This window comes from Schistocerca americana, chromosome 2 (assembly GCF_021461395.2).
Source record: "Schistocerca americana isolate TAMUIC-IGC-003095 chromosome 2, iqSchAmer2.1, whole genome shotgun sequence".
Classification (NCBI taxonomy): domain Eukaryota; kingdom Metazoa; phylum Arthropoda; class Insecta; order Orthoptera; family Acrididae; genus Schistocerca; species Schistocerca americana.
In genome coordinates this window covers 462,882,115-462,904,305 of record NC_060120.1, presented here as the reverse complement: position 1 = coordinate 462,904,305, position 22,191 = coordinate 462,882,115, and the positions used below count along the sequence as shown (strand labels likewise).

At 38.4% G+C, this 22,191-nt stretch overlaps 1 protein-coding gene across 2 annotated transcripts in view; it reads left to right on the top strand.

The window, feature by feature from the left end:
* Positions 1-21,435, top strand: part of LOC124595317 (dynein regulatory complex protein 9) — a 154,365-nt gene extending 132,930 nt beyond the window's left edge. For both annotated transcript variants that reach the window (XM_047134018.1, XM_047134017.1), the window contains exons 2-6: positions 1,508-1,612; positions 10,167-10,407; positions 10,503-10,709; positions 11,976-12,107; positions 20,312-21,435. In XM_047134018.1, the coding sequence (XP_046989974.1) occupies positions 1,584-1,612; positions 10,167-10,407; positions 10,503-10,709; positions 11,976-12,107; positions 20,312-20,524 (822 nt within the window). In that variant the 5' untranslated portion in view covers positions 1,508-1,583 and the 3' untranslated portion in view covers positions 20,525-21,435. The remainder of the gene's footprint in view (positions 1-1,507; positions 1,613-10,166; positions 10,408-10,502; positions 10,710-11,975; positions 12,108-20,311) is intronic.
* The last annotated feature ends 756 nt before the right edge of the window (positions 21,436-22,191 follow it).

The following is a 22,191-nucleotide window of genomic DNA, read 5'->3' as shown; positions in this document are numbered from 1 at the left end:
ACAAGTTAGGTGGGTCGACAACATATTTCTGTCATGTGACGCACATGCCGTCACCAGTGTCGTATAGAATATATCAGACATATTTTCCTGTGGAGGAATCGGTTGACCTATCATCTTGCGATCAAATGTTTTCGGTTCCCATTGGATAGGCACGTCCTTTTGTCTACTAATCGCACGGTTTTGCTTTGCTGTCGCAAAACACAGACACTAAACTTATTACAGTGAACAGAGATGTCAATGAACGAATGGACAGATCATAACTTTGTGAAAATAAAGAAAGTAAACTTATCGCACGAAGGAATACTTGAACCAAGGACCTCTCGTTCCGCAGCTGCTCATGCTAACTACGGGACCACGGCGCTCTTGAGCTCACACTCTCCTTGATGTTGCCTATCTTGCACATGGACTACTCAGTTTGTATATTTTGCTTATTTTTTTCATAGTTCTACACAACTTCTTCCTGTTTTCTTGATTGATCTGTGTTCAGTTTTTCAAGGCCTATCCACTCTGCCAACTTATAACTAAATCTGAGGGGGGTGCGATAGGGAGGTTCCCTTGTCAGAACCCTGGGTCAAGGGATTTACCAGGTGGAATGAGAAGGACAAGACTCTTCTGAGTGACTTTTTCAAACTCTCCCCATTTCCTAAACCACACCAGTCCTTTTCCTCCACTCTCTTCCTTCCCCTTCAACTCTTGTGCCAGAGGAAGGGGCCACTGGCTCCAAAACCTTACAATTTTCAATATCTTTATATGCGTGTTCTCCTATCACTGTTTGATAAGTAGATTTTTTTTATCTATCCAATTACATAATAATCTGAAATGAGAGGCAGTTAACGAGTTTTCCTGTAGAGTTGCTTTTTGGTAAAATTCAACAATACAGACTGGTAAATAAAACACACTAGATATTATATACATAGGTATGTACTACATGATTTCATACCTTCTAACAGGAATATTTGTTTAATTTTTGCAGCAAGCCCCAACATTGCAATTTAGGTTGCACAGAGAGGAAGTATAACCCTCTAAATCCTCAAAGCTGTTGGACCAGAGATTCAGACATTTAATAGTGTCCATGTTATTGCTGCTGTAATTAGACTCCACTACAGAAATATGAAAGAAGTGAAATGGAATGTATACATTTGGCTATCCTGTTGATCTCCTTCAAAGAGACAGTCCTCGAATGTTAATATTTTCATTTCTCAGTATTGTAACAAATTTATTACTTACCATGGATTCCACCTCGTGTACTAGACAAGTTTTGCATTTAGTCTTGTTCACAAAAATGTGTCTTAATTTTTGGAATATTTTCTAAATAGTATTTTAAGCAAAAGGAGTAACTTCATTCTTAACACTAATTTTTCCTTAAGAACAGTTCATAGAAAATTCTTTCTGATCATCATTGACTGTAAAAACAAGAGAAAAATGAAGCATCTGATCTTTAAAAGTTAATACACAAATATGATATACACTTCTGTTTTTTGCTTACAATGAAACAATTTCATTACAGGCTTGGTGTACCCGATGAGAAGGACAGAGTCATTGATGTAGAAACTGATCTGTTAAGAGAAGTGGCTATAGCCTCAATGAAACTGAAGAAATTGCAAAGGGATCGGTATGTAAGTGCTTCATGGGGATGTAATTGGTATCTGTATAATGGTTAGTCCTACAAAACTGAGAAGTGCTATGGGTGGTTTACCCACAACAGATGGAATTTGATGTGTAATAAATATTATGTTGGCGTGTTAAGCAAAATGCTCCATTCTCAACTTGAAGGTCAGTTTGAGCTCTTTGTTGTTGTACTGGGCATAGTTTTATTGGAGGTAGGATGCCCTTGCCTTCCTTGACATTTGAATTGACTAACTCATCCACTTTACAGGGAGACCTACAGTTTAACAATGAATCCAAAACATGGTACTATTTGACATTTTTCACATAATCAAATCATTGCCAGATTTGAAAATAGAAATAAGTGACAGAACAAGTCCTACATCAAATGTTTACAACTGTTTACAACACAACAGTTGATGTAGGACTTGTTCTGTCACTTATTTCTATTTTCACATTATCAAATCATTGCCAGATCTGAAAATAGAAATAAGTGACAGAACAAGTCCTACATCAACTGTTGTGTTGTAAACATTATTTTTGTTGAACCACAAACCTCTCTTGAGAGTTGTCAGGAACATTTGCTCTAGAGTTTTGGCAGATATTTGAAATTTTATTCTTGGAATGTGTAATCACTCGAAGCAAATATTGCTGATCACATGCTTAATGCAAAACCAATGTTGGAGACAAATGCCACCAATGTTGCAGACAAATGCTTGTTTGTTTCTTGTTCCAAACAAAATATTTTTTGAAGTGGAATTTTATGTGGTCATTCAATCTTAATTCCAAATTAATCTAGCACAATATTTGGTATAACAAAATGTATTAGCTGGGATAACAAAACATGAAAAATAACCAGTACTCTAGTAATGGTGCTTTATGATGGTAGCAGACTAACGGTGTGGCAGAGGCCAGCATATGAGACTGGACAAGTGGAGCACAGAAGACATGGTGAACAACAGTTTACTAATGTTTTTATATCTTTGGTCTTACTGAGTGCATAAGAGACAGATTGAGAACAAGCTATGTAGCCATAGTGGTGCACAGCTCAGGACCTGGACAGTATCATTTTTAAGACATTTTAGCGGAACAGCCTGGTGCGTTATTTTACTTAACACTAACACAATAATATTTGATGTATTTTACTGTGCTTTGGGATTAGAAACAAACAATGGGCTTCAATGTCCTCTAGAACACATGACCTGTGTAGACATTTATTCACCATGGCTTCCTTTCCATTTTTGGTCTGACTTGTGTGCCAGCTACTATCATGACACAGTAATGCTCAGTTGCTGTTGAAGCACTGTAAAGGCATAATGTTGTATATCACTAGACTTAAGTTTGGGTCACCCTCTCAAATGGACACACAAAATTCTACTCATTTATTTATTTTTGCAAGAACCAAACCAGTATTTTCCACTGACACTGATTGTCACATGAAATGTGACAAGAAGAATTTTTGGCTGACTCTGTCTACACATTTCAAAATCAAAATTGCAAATCTCTTCCAAAACACTGGAAAATATGTGGCTGATGACTCATAGGAGATACACAGTACAAAAAGCTTAATGAGCTGATGGACTGTGGTCTAGCAGAAGATATCATCCTGATGTTTCACCTAGTATTGTGTTAGGCACCATCAGGGCTGTGATATACCTCTGATGTTCAGTTTTTATTTGACACACGTACCAAGCAACAACTGACTATTGAAGGAACACCAGACCTCTTCATCCGCCCAGAAGGATTCGCAAATTCTCTGAGAACCTGGTTAATGCCATCTATTGATATTGATAATACATATAGAGCTTTTCCACTTTCACATGTGTGTGTCCTGAAGGTCAGCCATTCTGTCTCCCTGGTATGTTGTGCTTGTTGTGGTCTTCATTCTGAACACTGGTTTTCTGCAGCTCTCATTGGTTGTCTATTGTCATGCAAGCCTCCTCATCTCTGCTTACCACAACCTACGAGGTGCCATCCCTGTTCTTTGAGGGTGTTTGTCACCGCCAGTGATGCTTCTTGAATCCTCTCTAGAGTGTCAAACCGATGGCCTTTCAACTTGAGTTTCAGTTTTGGGAATAGTGCGACGTCGCAAGGTGCCAAATCTGGCGAGTATGGTGGGTGGTGTACAACTACCATGTTGTTTTTTGCCAAAAAGGTTCTGGTGAGAAAGGATGTGAGACAGGGCACATTGTCGTGATGCAGCAGCCAGTTCCCTTGACGCCTAAGTTCGGGCCGTCGTCAGTGCACGTTTTCACGGAGCTGTCGCTAAACGTTACAGTAATACGTGGAATTTACTGTTTGGTTGGGTGGGACGAATTCTTTGTGCACAATTCCCTTGGTATCAAAGAAAATGATGATCATGCTCTTGACTTTGCTCTTCACCTGTCTCGCTTTTTTGGGTCTTGGAGAGCCCAGGCTCTTCCACTGGGACGATTGTTGCTTTGTCTCTGGGTCATAACCATAAATCCAGCTCTCATCACTGATGATAACCCGTGACAAGAAGGTTGGATCATCAGATGTGGTCTGACGAAGGTCCGTGCTTACTTCAGCACGCTGTGCCTTCTGATCAGCAGTCAAGACCCTTGGCACAAATTTTGTGGCGACACGATGCTTGCCCAATTCATCAGTCAACATTCATTGACATGTCCCGTAACCAATACACACTTCATCTGCAAGGTATTGAATGGTTCAATGTCGATCCGCACGAACCAATTGTTGAAGTTTGGCAACAATGAATGGCGTTGTGCAGCTAATGGGCTTTCCAGAGTGAGCATCTTCATCGACATCTGTATGGCCGGCCCTGAACCAAGTATGCCACTCAAACACACGCATATGGCTCATGCTGTGTCCCCCAACACTTGTTGAATCATTGCAAGGGTCTCCATAGCACTTTTCCCGAGATTCACACAGAATTTGATACATACGTGCTGTTCTGTTCACAGATCCATTGTAAAATCACCACAGACCAAACACAGAGTATTATAGAAATCACTGTGAACACGCAACAAGTCCTCCCAGCTGAATGCTACTGTGCACACTGACTCCTACTTTCCAGATGACAGCACCAGTTCTGAAAATTTTGGATTCCACCTCGTGCATTCATTGGAACCTTCTTACTGTAGATGAGCCTTGGTTTTACTCTACAGTCTTTACCCTCCACTCTCCCTTCCATTATCAAACTGATAATTTTTGGATGCCACAGGATGTGTCCTATCAATTAATCCCTTCTTTTAGTCAAGTAATCCCATAAATCTCTGTATTCAGGTGAGTACCTCCTCATTAGTTACACATATCACTTACTGTCTAGAAATAATCATTTTGGGGTAAGAATCACCAACCCATCGAAGGGATGGAGCTGAAAAAGTAGTGTAACCCACAATGCACGAATACGCAGACTTTATTCATCCAGTTTTTGAGAATGAGAGCATTTAGTGACTTACAACAAACTTTACATATAATTTTAAATGTTTAAGAAACTTTTTTTTGCTGACAACCACCGCAAAATGATGAAAGAATAAAAGCAAAAGGAAAAAAACAATTATCATTTACTTACATTTTTTTTTGTTCTTGCAATAAAACTGCCACATCAGGCATCATGTTTTAATTTATTACTTCTTTACTATTTACTCTATTTGCAATTTATTTCGCTGACAGTATTCACATATGCCACTTGGAACATACCTACAAAATTATGTTGTTGTATGACTCAAAGTTTAGGAGACATGGTGTCATAGACATTGAGCTGCATGAAAATGAACCTGCAGGGTGAAATTCACTAGAAATATAGGTGAAATATGTGCACAATATATTAAATATATGTGACATGTGCTCATGTAGCCAAAACCATGGTTAAAAGTTTCCTCCTAAGTGCCATGATTGATTTCAAGCAAACTTGGTACACATATTACTTAAGTATTACTTAAGGTCTTGTAAGAAATGCCATGGAGGTAAGAACCAGCAGCCTCCTGCTGGGGTGTGGGTGATAATGGAGAGAGAGAAGTGAGGAGGAAGAGGTGGACAGACAGAGAGGGGAAAGGAGGACATGGACACAGTTATATGGGAGGAGTAGATGGATAAGGAGAGGGGAGGGAGAAATGGACAGAGAAATGGAAGAAGAGGAGATGGTCAGAGAGAGGAGGAGATGGACATAGAGAGGGGGGAGCAGTGGCAGAGAGAGGAGGAGGAGGATAGAGAGAGGGGTCGAGGAGGATATAGAGTGGGTGAGGGGGAAATAGGGGTGCAAGAGAAGATAGATACTGAGGGGAGGAGAAGACCGAGGAGAAAGAGCAAATGGACAGAGAGAGTGGGAGAGAGCAGATTGACAGAGAGGGGCAGAAGGAGATGGACAGAAAGTGGAGGGGTGGATGGAGAGAAGGGGTGTAGGAGATGACCAGAGAGGAGTGCAGAGGAGATGGACAGAGATGGGGAAGAAGAAGGTGGACTAATAGAACTGGAATAAACACATACCCGAGCAATACTGGATACTCAGATACGAGGGTAAGTCAATTATTATCTGCAATTTAGCTATATTTTTGTTTATTTTGGTAGTAGTGTCGTTTTACGTTGATAATGCATGCTTTGTTTATTTGTTGTTATATCTTTGCAATTTTCAAGCTGCTAGGTTAGTTTCGTTGTCACTGCTGTGCTGTTAATAATGTCTGCTCCAGTGTCTATTTGCACCAAAGAAGAGCAACATTCAGTGATCTGTTTTTGTGGTCAGAAGGCATATCAGGGACCAAAATTCATCAAAGACTTTTGGTACAGTGCAGAAACTGTGTTTTGCCACAATGGGTTGTCTATGAATGGATTAAAAAACTCCGAAATAGTCGCCGCACAAGTGTTATGCACGATGAAGGAGCCAGACGTCTGTTTACTACCACAAATGAAGAAACCATTGAGCGTTCATGTGAAATGATTATCTTAGACAGACATGAAGTGCCACATCGTCTGCAATTTAGTCACGGCTCTGCCTACGAAATCATCCCCAACAGACGTGGGTTTCATAAAGTTTGTGTAAGATGTGTCCCAAAACAACTCACACGGTTGCATAAGCAAATGCACTTGGACATCTGCAAAAAGCATTTGGATCATTATGATAACAGAGGGGACAACTTATTAGACAGGATCATTACTGGTGATGAAACATGGATCCATCATTATGAGCTGGAGAGTAAATGGCAGAGTATGGAATGGAAACATTCAAATTCGCTGTGCAAGAAAAAGTTCTGTCTGCAGGAAAACTGATGCTTATGGTTTTTTGGGATGCACAGGGTCCAGTAATGAAACATTATGGGGATAGGGCTACAACAATAAACAGCATATATTACAGTGAGATGATTACTGCCAGGCTAAAGCCTGCAATTCAAAGCAAACACCAAGGATTGCTGTCAAAAGGTGTTGTGTTGTTGCACAACAATGCCCATCCACATACTGCTGCGCACACTACTGAAACACTCCGAAACTCAAATTTGAAGTACTGGATCATCGTCCACATAGTCCCGATCTTGCCCCTTCTGACTATCACTTGTTTGGTCCACTCAAACAGGCATTAAGGGGCAGTGCATTTGCCTCGGATGAAGCAGTGAAAGAAGCGGTGCATTCCTGGCTCGCAGCTCAACTGAGAACCTTCTTTTATTAGGGCATCAGGAAGCTTGTACAACAATGGACCAAGTGCATTGAAATGCAAGGAGACTATGTCGAAAAATGATGTTCTTGTAAGTTTCCTATTTGAGTACAATAAAATTTTATAATGACTTTGCAGATAATAATTGGCTTACCCTCGTAGTACTTTCAGAAAAGACTACCAAACATTTAAGTTTATACAGTATTAGATGTTAACAAATCTCTCTTTTTCAGAAATGCCAGTTTGCGTTTATACCTCTCTATTTCAGCTAACATCACTTTTGCCACTGTCCACGTAACAAAACTCATCTACAGTTTTTAGTGTCTTATTTACTAATTTAATTCCTGCAGCATCAAATGTTTTAATTCAGCTACACTCCATTACCCTTGTTTTACTTTTGTTGTTGCTGTTCATCTTATAACTTCTTTTTAATCCACTGTGCCTTCTGTTGAACTGCTCTTTCAAGTCCTTTGCTATCTCTGTCACAATGACAGTCTTATCAGCAAACTTCAAAAGTTTTATTTCTTCTCCTTGAACTTCAATATCCTTCCAAATTTTTACTTGGTTTCCTTTACTTTTTTCTCAACGTATGGACTAAATAAAATTGGACATACACTACAACTCTGTCTTATTATCTTCCCAACTACTGCTTTCCTTTCATGTATTTTGATTCTTATAACTGCAGTCTGGTTTCTGTATAACTGTTGATAACTTTTTGCCAACTGTATTTCATCCCCACTACCTTCACAATTTAGAGGAGTCTTCAAACTATCTTCTAAGGGTCATTATTGCCTCACGTTTTCCTACATTTCTCCAGAACCCAAACTCTGATCTTCCCAGATGTTCGCTTCCACCACATTCTCTATTTTTTTCTAAATAATTTGTGTCAGCAGTATGCAAACATAACTTATTAAACTGGTGATTCAATAATATTAACAACTGTCAGTGTCTGCCTTCTCTGGAACTGGAATTAATCTACTCTCCTTGAAGTCTGAGGGTATTTTGCTTGTCTCACATGTCTTGAATAACAGAGCATCTTAATAATTCTGTGGGAATTTCATCTACTCCAGGGGCCTTATTTTGACTTAGGTCTTTCAGTGCTTTATCTAATTATTGCAATATACACTGAGGTGACAAAAATCATGATTACCTCCTAATATAATGTCAGACCTCTTTTTGCCCAGTGTAGTGCAGCATCTCAATGTTGCATGGACTCAACTAGTTGTTGGAAGTCCCTGCAGAAATATTGAGCCATGCTGCCTCCTTAGCCTGTCATAATTGCCAAAGTGTTGCCACTACAGGATTTGGCCTCTTAATTATGCCCCATTAATGTTCAATGGGATTTGAGTTGGGTGATCTGGGTGGTCAAATCATTCGCTGAAGTTGTGCAGAATGTTCTTCAAACCAATGGCGAACAATTGAGGGAACATGATTTCTTGAGAACCTGATGTCCATGAATAGGTGCAAATGGTCTGCAAGTAGCCAGACATAACCATTACCAGTTAATGATCAGTTCAATTGGACCAGAGGACCCAGTCCATTCCATCAAACACAGCCCACGTCATTATGGAACCACCATCAGTTTGCACAGTGCCTTGTTGACAGCTTAGGGGCAACAGCCCTGCCACAGTGGATACACCAGTTCCTGTCAGATCACCGAAGTTAAGCGCTGTCAGGCGTGGCCGGCACTCGGATGGGTGGCCATCCGGGCCGCCATATGCTGTTGCCATTTTTCGGGGTGCACTCAGTGGTGATGCCAATTGAGGAGCAACTTGACCGAATATTAGCGGCTCGGGTCACAGAAAACCATCATAATGACCGGGACAGCGGTGTGCTGACCACGCGCCCCTACTATCTGCATCCTCAGCTGAGGATGACACGGTGGTTGGATGGTCCCGATGGGCCACTTGTGGCCTGAAGACAGAGTGCTGCTGCTTGTTGACAGCTTGGTTCCATGGCTTTATAGAGTCTACATCGATACCATCAGTTCTTACCAACTGAAATCAGGACTCTTCTGACCAGGCCACGGTTTTCCAGTCATCTAGGGTCCAACTGATATGGTCACAATTCCAGGAGAGGCACTACAGGTGACATCATGCTGTTGACAAAGGCACTAGAGTTGGCCATCTGCTGCCATAGCCCATTAAAGCCAATTTTTTTTGCACTGTCCTAATTGATACATTTGTTGTACATCCCGCATTGATATATGTGGTTATTTCATCCAGTGTTGCTTGTCTGTTTGAACTAACAACTCTACGTAAATGCTGCAGCTCTGTGGTGACAGGTAATGCCTGAAATTTGGTATTCTTAACACACTCTTGACACTGTCAACCTTGGAATAATGAATTTTCTTACCAGTTCCAAAATGGAATGTTCCATGTGTCTAGCTCCAACTACCATTCCTCGTTCAAAGTCTGTTAATTCCTGTCATGCAGCCATAGTCAGGTTGGAAACCTTTTCACTTGAATCACCTGCGAACAAATGACAGCTCTGCCAATGCACTGCCCTTTTATGCCTTGTGTATGTTATACTACTACTATCTGTGTATGTGCTTATCACTATCCCATGCTTTTTGTCACCTCAGTGTGATGTCTGGCATTTTAAACACTATCCTACAGCACAACCACCCTTACTTGTTGCTTTCTTTCCAGATAATTTTTGATTTTCTGTCTCTCTAAATTACGAGCTAGCAATGAATTCAGCTAGATATAATATAAAAATTCAGTTCCTTTACTAAATTAGTTACAAAGATCTAACTGGTGTGATCTATATGCAATATAACATGTGAAACTTTAATGTTGATTTCATGTAGTCAGTTCTTTCAATTTCAGTGCTAAATACAATAAAGAAATCAGTTGTTCTCAAAGGGAAAAAATGTTGGTTTAAATCTGTTTATTTGTCAAAGTTTAAATTCTAATTTAGTTTTTTATTACTTCAGTGCATTTTTAGAAAAGACATTGCAGGCAACAGTGGAAGAAATAAAGGCCACTGGATCATTCCACGTGTTAAGCAGAACTGTTCTCCAAGAGATATTGGTCCAAATGGAAGAGAAAGACCTTATAGAACAAGAAGAGCGAAATTCAGAGGAAGTAAAATATCTGCAGGCAAAGATTGTTGAAGAAGCAAAAGAAATTCATGACAAGCTTTATCAGAGGGATGAAATTATTGCAAAACTAAAGGTTTTCATAAAGTTCACACATAATCTGAATAACAAAGCACTTTCTTTGTGATTTATTTGAACATCATTCTCATGCAGATGTTTAAATTTGATTAGGATCAAATGCAAGATGTGATGTTTGACAGCGAAATGCAGCTCAGATATGTCGATCACTGGGAAAGGGCAAGGCAAAGTCAGAATCTTCTCAAATATAATCTACAAGAGAGACATCTTACTGAAGCTATTGAGGAACTTGAGGGACAAAGCAGTACTGAGGTCAAAGTTGGTGAGGCTGTTGAACGATACATAAATGAATCACAAAATGTAAGTAAATTTTGAACATTATTTCATTTCTGTAAAATAAAACACTATACAAAGAACAGATTGTAAGCATTAAAACGTAATGTGCCATACACATGGAAAAATGTTCTGTAGCCTTATTTAAGTGACAGAATGCACTGAAAAATAATAAACATAGTGTAACACAGTAATCATAGATGAAAAATGGAGTATGAAATGGCCACTGGTTATGCTCCTAATGTGATATAGAAAGAATGGTAATGATATTGTTGTGTTATAATCTACCAGATTTTTCTTCTTTTTCTCATTGGGGAGGGGGATGGGTGGAGGTGGAGAAAGGCAAAGGGAAATCAGAAGAAAAGTAATAGGAAGTGCTAAAAACTGAAGCTCATGAGATGTGCATTTTCATGCTTTAAAAGGGAACAATTTCCAGAATAAGATATTGGAAAATCTCAGAAGTATTCTGAGTCATATGAATTTTTGTGAGACTACTTATGCTGATTTCAACCGACACCAGCAGTCCACAATATCATGATAGCTCAAAGACAAAAATCAAGTTCTTTGGTTACACACCCTTTCCATATGTAAATGTTTTAGTTGTCTGGCTCCAAACTAAGTCATCAGGAAACAAAACAATGTTCTGTTCAGTGTGTGCAGATTCATGATATTTTGTCATTTAGTGTTCTCAAGTGCACTTGTTTAGTGTTGCTAATGGTGCACCTGTTTTCAATATTACGCAGCTAAAGAAGGGTGTATATTCATGAGGTTACAGCCTGCATCCTGTGTCACAAAATGCTTTGCACTATAAAACTAATCACAAGTGCTAAAATCTACTTCTTCCTGTTTTATTTAATGTTTCTCCTTTCAATTTGCTTAAAAAAATTCAGATGGAAGGAGACATCCACTTACATTAGCTGAATTCATAAATATAGTCATACATTTACAAAATAATGACAGTAGGCACATTTCAGGAATTTTCTCTTACTGTCTTTGTTTGCCATTCAGTCAGCAGGTGAAGTACAGTGGACTTGTCTTTTGCACCTTGTATTATAAAAATTTCATTATGTCAATGTCAATATCTCACAGACAGGCTAGAAGCAGTTGCACTGAGACAGGTAATTATAATAGTCAAATTATACAAGAGAAAGGATTCAAGGATTAGCTAGAGGCATACTAAACTGGTTGCATAATGAAGCATAATTTGTAAGAAAAAAACATAAAACTAAACAATTGTATGCATTCAGCTATTTGATAAATTAAGCAGGGCTTTTTTTTCTGTTTATGTTTCAGAAACTTCTGCAAGAAATAGACGATTGGCACCATAGATACATCACTGAACTTGAAGAGAGGCAGCTCCATATCTCAAAACTGACAGAACAGCGTGAGCAGCACTTCCAGGAACTGGAGGACCTTGCGGTTCTGGTAAGATTTAAAAAAAATTAAAAACACCCAAGACCAAGGCAGAACTTCTAATTGCTGAACACACTTCAGTATCTTTGTGTACCATTCAGTCAGCAGGTGAATGAGAGAGTTATGAATGAATGTTGAGCCATGACTCTGTAGCTCCCAACTGAGGTACAGTGTGTATATCATCTCCATCCTAAGTTATAAATGTTTTATTATGTTCATTTTTTTAATGCATGGCTTGGCCAGTGTTGCTTTCTCTAGAATGTCCATTACTCCAGTTCTAGGTGTACTTTACTGTACAGTAAAGTGGTTATCCTGGCTAAAAATCACCTTTCTGGGGGTATGAAAACAAAATGAATGGGTGTAAATGGTCTCCAGTTTACCATATGAACCATCATCAGCTGCCAGTGTGTCAATGGATCCAGCCTTGCCCAGTTAAAACGTCGTATAGAGAATCAGTGGTCCAAAATAAACAAGTTTCATGGTGCTGGTGTTTGTACTACATTCAAGATAAAAATTAGCATGAAACAACTAATTTTGTACTTCATCCTACTACTTCACTGACGTGAAGGCCAGTGCACATGCAACAATCTGTCTGCATGAATGTATGTGCATGCAATAAGTTGCCTTCAGTTTACAGACATAACTCCAATATGCTGCTGACCACTATCTATTAGTCTAGGAAAGAACTTTCAGTAGCAAGCACTCACCCTCTTTTGAAGAATATTTCAATTCAGGGCACAGGAAATTCTGGTGAGATCTGTGTTTGCAACTAGCCTTAAAGATTGTTAATAAAGATTCAGTGGCAGAAATAATGATCTAACCAGTCAAGGTAGTGGCTCCTTAAGGTACAGCAGTTTTCACAGTTTTATTTTGTGAGTTACTTTGCAAACCCAATGATTGACAAATTGTTTGCAAATGAGCATGGAGGCATACAACACAACAAAATATTTTTATGTGGAGAGTAAATTTGTCACATGAATGGCTGATAGCACAACACTATGATTCCTGGCAACAGGAAGAAATTACAAAGATTTAAAATTTTTGACATCAATGTCCAAGAAAACATTGAGTGAAACGGTACATGATACATGCAACCTATGTAATTGCCGTGAAGAAAGATTTCATTAAGAAAAGCAAAATATCTCAATTATGTAAAATTTTGATTTGTGACAAGTTACAGGGACATGTGTTTTGTACTCCATGTGTTCTAACAAATTGCAGGAATGGCCACACCATCTTTGACTTTGGTTCTAAGCATACGGATATTTTTAATGTGCTGCCTAAAGTCTTATCAACAACCTGTTCACCTTTTCACCAGAATTCTGAACTGTAAGTAGGGATTCATAGTTTATATGAGAACTTTCATTTTTAATGTTGTAGTAGTGAACTGACAGTTTACCTTTAATTCACTCTTGTTACGAACCATGTATTCCATTTGTGAGTAAATGTATTTACACAGAAGTATATGTATTCCTATGTCACTGAAGACACTGTTGCAAAACATTCCTTTTGTTGTGGATTGGCAAGAGAGCCAACCCACTATGAGAGGAAGCCGAAAGGCACGCATTTTAGCTCACGCAGGCTGGCGTGAGGTCTGGAACAGGTCAAGGAAATGAGACTAGCAAAAAAGGACGTAGCTGTGGAATACTTAACTTTAATCCATAAATGATGAACATCGCTCTTGACGGTACATGTTTTACAGCATCAATAGTAACTGGTAATGGCGCCTTGCTAGGTCGTAGCAAATGACGTAGCTGAAGGCTATGCTAACTATCGTCTTGGCAAATGAGAGCGTATTTTGTCAGTGAACCATCGCTAGCAAAGTCGGCTGTACAACTGGGGCGAGTGCTAGGAAGTCTCTCTAGACCTGCTGTGTGGCGGCGCTCGGTCTGCAATCACTGATAGTGGCGACACGGGTCCGACGTATACTAACGGACCGCGCCGATTTAAAGGCTACCACCTAGCAAGTGTGGTGTCTGGAGGTGACACCACACCTTTATCAATGTAACACAACATTCTGATTCCACTCTTCTGTCAAATAAATATTTTATTTTAGCTACACTGCCACAAAAGATCGTGGTATAGAATAGTATTACGGCATAGGATAATACCTAGAAAAAGTCTACTGCCCTTATTCTGGTCAAAGTAAGAATGGTTTCTAATCATATAGCAGGCAGAAGTGGTAATTTTGTACAATTTTTTGGGTCTCAACTTTCCACAAACATGTGTGACTCCTATATATTTCAGTTAATTCAGCAATGAATTCCGTAAAGAACTGACGCATATAAACTATACTAGAGTTCACTGTGTATGCAAAGATGAGAAACACTAGACTTAACAAACAGCTGACTAAAACTGTTTCATGTACCAGCTTTGTGGTGATTTTCTATCCACATACTGTGATTTGTCTGCATAGATGATGTGTGTCCACAGATTTGAGCAATTTTTCTCAAGCCTCCTGCTCCAACTTCCAGGTTTGTGAGCATGTCCTACCTGCACAACTCACCGGTCAACATACTACAATCTATCAGTACAGATGTGATGTTCACAGAAAGATTGTTGCATGTGAATTAACCTTAAGAATGACTTCAGTATTGTCCACCTGTGCTGCACAGTTACCTGTGTTGTGGCTGTATCAAAGTTATACTGGTTAGGCTTTTTATCTCATATGTTAGCTATTGCACACCTCACTGATTCTACCAGCTTTTGCACTAAAATTTGACGTATTGATTTGTCATCTACAGTAGCTGTGCTCAGATTCATTATGATAGATTCAAAGATTCTTATGGTTTAATTTTTCTTTTGTAATAGTTACATTTTTCAAGAAACATGATTAACACATGGTGTGTGCTTACAAAATACTTTTGTGCCCATACTGAAATACTGATCAAATATGTGGTATCCATATTTATTTGTAACAAGGGGATGTTAAGTTTTTAAAAGAAAAAACAACCTGAATGGTAACAAGAAAGTTTCACAGAAATGTTGAAAAAACTGACCTGTTAAATAAAACAATGGAAAGTACAAGATGGAATAGCAACAACATGGAGAATACCATAGAGTGGGGTGAAACAGAACATGTAGGGTGAAGTGAGTCGTCATATTACCTTTGCTGTTTTGTTGGTGTTGACGTTTAGAGACTCTTTCTCAAGTTAGTCTTCGCTCTTAGTTTTATCTGTCGAGGTTTAATAAAGCTGATACATTGTATTTTAAGCTAATTTTGTCAGTAAGTGATTCACAGAATATTTTTTCTTTCAGTTAGGAAAATGAAAACTATGCCAAATCTTCACAAACCTCTTTCATAGCTTTGAAGGACATTAATACAGTTCTCAAACTAACAAATAATCCCAGACCTAGCATACAGGTTATGTTGTACACGAATTTTCATAATATTATTGCCATTAATTTATCAATGAAGCTTATTTGTTGAAATAATTCCTGTTTTCAGGGGTGAAGTGGGACATGGTCAGAAAGTGTAAAAAGATTCCTGGGAGTTCTGCACTCTTTAAATATAATGAAAATGCACAGAAAAAGGCTGTTGCAGAGTGCAGAACCTTAAGGAAAATGGCTGGGGAATATGGTGTTCCAAAAACAACACTGGGAAATAAGGTAAATGAAAAATTTAGGAGGAAACCTGGAGGTCAGCAAATTTTAAGTGAAGAATGTGAAAAATTAATAGTAGAAGATATTTAAATCTTTGCGCACTTGGGGTGCCCCCCCCTCCCCAAAATGGTGATTTTAGTGATATGGTAAAAATTTTCTGGATTAGTGTGGACATCATGTGAACAAGGTCAAGGCTTAAAAAGACCTGCGAGAGATGGGATTGAGAATCTCTTCCATCAACATCCCAGTTTCACAATTTCATTTATCTGAAAATGTGAAGAAATCAAGGGCTGCTGCAGATGAAGAAATCTAATTGCCTGCTTTAAAGATCTGGAAGCTAATTTAAAGGTATTCCTCCAGAGAGGATACTAAATTATGATGAGACAAATTTGACAGGTGATCCAGGGTCTTTCAAGATCATTGTGAGAAGAGGGTTTTGATGTAGAGAAAGAGTTATTGATCTCAGCAAACAACCAAGCAGTAAATATTTGCTGTATCTGGAAGTGGAGAGGTGTTTCCAACTTTAGTTGTCTGTTAGGGTGGGGTCACAAGTCTCGACTCAACTTGGCCAGAAGGTGGTGTTGAGGGCTCACACTACACAGTAAGCAAATTGGCTGCTTTGATATGCCATTATTCAACGAATAGTTTGTGAAAAGAGGTCTTCCATACTTGGGATGATTTGATGGAAGAAAAGCTGTTATGGGGGACAATCTTCCAAACCATCTCTCCCAGGAACTGGTGAAGCTGTGTCATGATCACTGTATTGCTTTTATAATGCTGCCTCCAAATTCTACATATCTTACTCAGCCCTTGGACGTTGCAGTATTCACACTCATTTAAAGCAACAAGGCAGGCTGTTCTGATGAACTGGAAAAATTGTACAAGGGCTACCTGCCAAATGTCCAGTTTCCAAGAAAACTGAATGAAGCATTGGAGAAAGTTGAAAGAATGCTGAGGAATGTCACCTCTGGCTCTAGCACATGTGGTATAATACCATTAGAACATGAAAAAATGCTGTAGAAATTGCCAAGGAAAGTTCAGCACTAAGGGTCGGAGAATATATGGGCTGATGTTCTATTTCAAGAGCTTGTCATAGCTAGATCTAGTGGTTCACCAAGAAGTAGAGGCAGAAAGCTGACTGTTCAACCAGGTATGAACATTTCTCCAGCCAATTTTGGCTGTGTTGCTACAACTTCTCACACTCACACCAGTATATCTGAACATCAGTCATCCACTAATGTCTGATCGGCTGAACATTGATTGATGAGGGAGGAGGCACTGAAGAAAAAATACAGGCTCCTGCAGATGAGAACAGCAGTTGTGAAATAAAATGTCAATTTCCACTTAGAACTAGGGAATAAGCTACGGACTTCATTATGGTGAAGTTCCTCACAGATGAAGACCACAAGACAAAACTTTATCAAACAATGGAAAATCCAGGCTGGAATGTAACAATATTGCAATATTATGAGAAGAAAAGTTGCTACTCACCATACAGTGGAGATGCTGTTGCAGATAGGCACAGCAAAAAGACTGCCACAAACAAAGCTTTTGGCCAGTAAGGCCTTCGTCTAAAATAGATGATGCGCACGTGTGCTGCCCCCCCCTCCCCCCCCAGTGTGTGTGTGTGTGTGTGTGTGTGTGTGTTTATTTTTGACAAAAGCCTTACGGGCCAAAAGCTTTATTTGTGACAGTCCTTTTGTTGTGCCTATCTGCGACTCAGACAAAACTTAATGTAAGACGGATAATTGCCACAGCAAAGGATAAGATGATTGCAGTAAATTTTCTAAGACAAAAGGAAGGGAAAAAATTATGTTCCATTTTCCTAAAGCTTCTGACAACCAAGATGATGTGTACAATGATATTGTATGGAGAACTAATGTCTGTAAAGATGTCAGGAGAGGAAGAGCTCTCTTCCTGGCATTGTTCAAGCATGTTGATATAATGGAAGTTTGATAAGCAGATGTTTGCGTGGTATTTTTTTTTTTTTTTCCCCGTGTTAGAGTGCATTAAAATTGACTTCTTTTCAGAAATTGTCCTGTTGTTAACATAAACCAGTAAAACTTTGTATGTGATAGCCTTAAACAGACAGTTCTCTACTTACTGTTGTCTGTAGCGTTATTTCCCTCCGGGGCCAGGCACAGGGGGGGTGGGGGTGGGGGGGGGGGAGAGCAAAATCTCCATCTTACTTCACCTTCGTAGTGCACTACAGGGAGATTAAAGCACAAATAAATGTTTTTAAACTCACAGAACTGGTCTTAACAAAATATACTTAAAATATGAGTTCAAAGACATTATAACACATTGTTGAATGATTCTCTATATAAAGTTTCATGAAGCATGGAAGTAAAATTATGGGGAAATTTATTGAAAATCTGTTCCACATCACTCCATTCTGAGGTAATAAACTGTCCTTCCCATGTTGTTGAACTGTTAAATATGCAGAAAATCGACTCAGACAATCTAACTAAATAATTTTCAGAATGGAATCTTCGAACATTCTTCAACTTCTATACCTTCTGCTCCTGTAGCAACTGTGAATGTAAAATTAAACTAATAATACCTTCTACTACGGTGAGTAAGCTGTAATTTTTTTTTCCATTTGGCTGTTACTGGTGTAGGAAGAAAATATAAGAATTATATATCAAAACAATTCTGTTGCACTTTATTATATTTTGTATAGTAAAGGAGGTGGCCCTTGGGAAGTATTTGTTTTGCCACATGCAACCTGTAGTCTGCTCAGTCAAAATGTGTTATGCTTTTGGAGGAAGAGATGGAGCTGTTCCAATATTCTGGGCAAACAAAAAACATAACTTTGCTCCATGTTATTCTCCTCACTGTAGAAGAAATAAAAGAGAATAGGGAACAATGTCGTTCGGGAATAGAGTATTTCAAGTAGGTCCAAAATGCACACCCCCCTGTCCTCACCTTATAGGTACACATTTTCCTTGGTCATATTATCATTGGCAGACTCTCTCTTTGCTAGTCAACAAAATATCTCTTTGGAATGACTGTTGCACAACTTTCATTCTGTCAGTGTGTCACCTGCAGTTTCACTAATTGACCAATTTGAAGTAGCAGGAATCAAGGTCACTCTCTCAACTTTTTGTTCTGCAATAATAGGAATTTTCATGAATAACGTAAGGATGTCACTTTTGACAAATATTAATTTCAGTATGCAATCTGTCCTCATAAATTTTCTAACAAGAAAATGCAATATTGAACGTACTAACTTCCTCTTCATAAACTATAAACATACGAACCAGTTTTTCATGGAGTCATTAGAATGAACTAATCCAGAATAGCATAAAAAACATATTTAACTGTTTCCATCAGCTGCAACTTGCAGCATAGTTAGTATCTTCATCCTTTCTTTCTTGTTAATTATAACATATAGTGTGACATATAAGCAGTTGTGAAAAAAAGCATAAATGGAGATAACAAAAATGAATGTAGCATCGAAACAATAGTAGATAAATGAGGAATTAGTTTGATACAAGTCATTGTAAAGATGGTGTTTAGGATTAATTAAGAAAATATGAAATAAGTGGGGTAGGAATGGCAAATATTATCTTCAAACATTGGGCTCTGACAACACTTGTGAATGGTACCCGAGTGTGTATCCTACTGACTTGTGTGATATGCAAATTGTCATTGTGCTGCAGCTCAAAGAAAATGGCTCTGAGCACTATGGGACTCAACTGCTGAGGTCATTAGTCCCCTAGAACTTAGAACTAGTTAAACCTAACTAACCTAAGGACATCACAAACATCCATGCCCGAGGCAGGATTCGAACCTGCGACCGTAGCGGTCTTGCGGTTCCAGACTGCAGCGCCTTTAACCGCACGGCCACTTCGGCCGGCGCAGCTCAAAGAATTTTCCATTATCAAGTATTACTGAATGTGCATAAACAGATATCTCATAATTTTAAATAAGTTTTTTTGTAATAGCCGTAACACTGTAAAAACTGAGCAATGTTCCAATACCAGCAGTGATACGACTCCTTTTTACTAGAGATTTTCCTCTTGCTTATGAATGAAATGCTTCCTTAAGCATTTTGGTCAATTCTGATAAAGTATAGATATGATTTAGATGTTCTGTGTACCTCTGATGGATTCAAACCATTTTTTTTTAATTGACAAGTCATATGGCAAAAAAGACAACCTTGCTGGACACTTGTGCAAAGTTTACATGCAAATCAGTTCTTCGTTTCTACTTCTTTGTTCAGATGACAAAAAGTTTTGTCCTTGTATACTTACAAAAAATTCTTACAGCACTACTAGTTAAAGTATCTGTCAACAGACCACATTAATTGCACTATACATGCCAGTCTCTTGTCCATTATTCTAAGAATGGTCTCCTACGTAAATTGACCTTAACATTTGATGTCTAGTTCACCAAATGTTATCAACCTCCTTGCATTTTGTTCACAAAAATGAGAAGGAAATAGCAACTATATTTTCTTCAAAATCTTTTCTTTTTATTAAGTATGTACTGTATTTGTTGATGAAAAACTGTGCAACTATGGATAGTGTGCACATGTAACAGCAGTTTTAAAATTATGCACTGTAATTCTGAGCTTTGTATTTAAAATAATTTTTCTGTCATTTCAGTATCAGAAACACCAAGAAGAAATAAGAGACTACCTAGAATTTGTAGCTGAAAGAGAACGAAAGGCAGCTGAAGAAATTTTTATAAATATGACAGCTACAAGAATACAAGCCTGGTGGAGGGGCACAATGGTTCGCAGGGGTCTAGGTCCATATAGAAAGAAAAAGAGCAAAGGAAAGGAGAAGGATGCTAAAGGAAAGAAGGGGAAAAAGTAATAATTGTGCCTCACTAGTCAGAAGCCTCACAAATGACTTACATAGTAAAAATCTCTACAAGTTTATAAATGTGATTATTCAGATTCCACTCAGTGTAGTTATAGATATGTTTCCGCTTCTATTTCAGTAATACAGAGAATGAAACTGTCAGTACAGAGAGGGAGATGCCAAAATAAGATGCTATGCTGTTTTGAAAATTACATGCAAAATTAACCCTGTTCTTTCCTTTGAATTTTCGGAAAATAACCAGTGCCAACCGTTGTGTCAAGACTACAAAACATTTGTATAGTTTTTAAGAATACACATTTATAATGATAACAATTTTTTGCAAACTGAAATGATAGTGAAGAGTCCTATAACAAATGGTAGTGCTAGATTCTTTTTTTGTTTGGATCACACACAGTAACTGCGTAATCATATTATTGAACAGGAAAAATTATCTTTCAACAAAACTTTAACAATAATCAAATAAAAATGGATAACTATACTTATATCTGACTGAAGGAATCTAAAGATTATGATACACTCAACTCAAAGGTCGGTTTGAACACAACAGTGCTATACTGGGCATGGTATGGCCTATCCTTCCGCTGACTTTTCCATTGAATCATCCAGTCAACAAATTGATTAAAAAAGCATTAAGCATCTGTTGCGAACCACTTAGAACGTATTTAAGTTGAACATGAATTATTTCAGTAACAACAGTCGGCAACTGTTCAAATATTCATAAAAATTATAACAATTAAAAAGTCAAGAATGATGAGGTGTTTCCAAAAGCTGCATGGCTATGAAGGTGATTTATTCGCAACTACTGGTTTCATGTCAGTATAGATGCATCTTCAGTTTTATAATGATTATGTTTTCATAAATCAAACAATGGAAAATCCAGGATGGAATGTAACAATACGAGAGAAGGAAAGTTGCTACTCACCATATAGCGGAGATGCTGAGTCGCAATAGACACAATAAAATGATTCACACAATCATAGCTTTCGGCCATTAAGGCCTTTGTCAGCAGTAGACACACATACACACACTGTGTGTCTACTGCTGACAAAGCCTTAATGGCCGAAAGCTATGATTGTGAGTCTTTTTATTGTGTATATCGTGACTCAGCATCTCCGCTATATGGTGAGTAGCAACTTTCCTTCTCTCGTATTGTTATGTTTTCATAAAGCAGATGGGCAATTACAGAGTCCCAGTTTTCAGAAAGTTACCCACGTTAAGAGTCAAACCTCAACCATGGGTCATCTTAATAAAATTGAGTACACACATAGATGCTTGTCAAAATCTATGAAGCATGAATGGTGAATGAACCAGGCTGCATAACACCCCATAGGATTTATTATAACATCCGATGGACACGGGCTGTATGAAAACCAGTGAAGTGAAACTTAAAATCCCATATAATGTGCATATTTCCACTGTATTGTTAGCAGACTGATGTGGTGTAAGTAGCCCGTGGAGACCAGCAATACACTGGAAGGTGGAAGACCACTGTGCCGTTACTAGTGCCCACTTTTGTCACATTTGGCTCTGTTGCTTCTTTCTTATTTTTGCCATTGTTCATTGATTCTTGATGGTAGATTTTTGTAAACTGAATGATTCACTGTTCACAGTAGCAACACTGTGATACAGAGTTCTTCCCAAAAGCTGAGACTCCATAG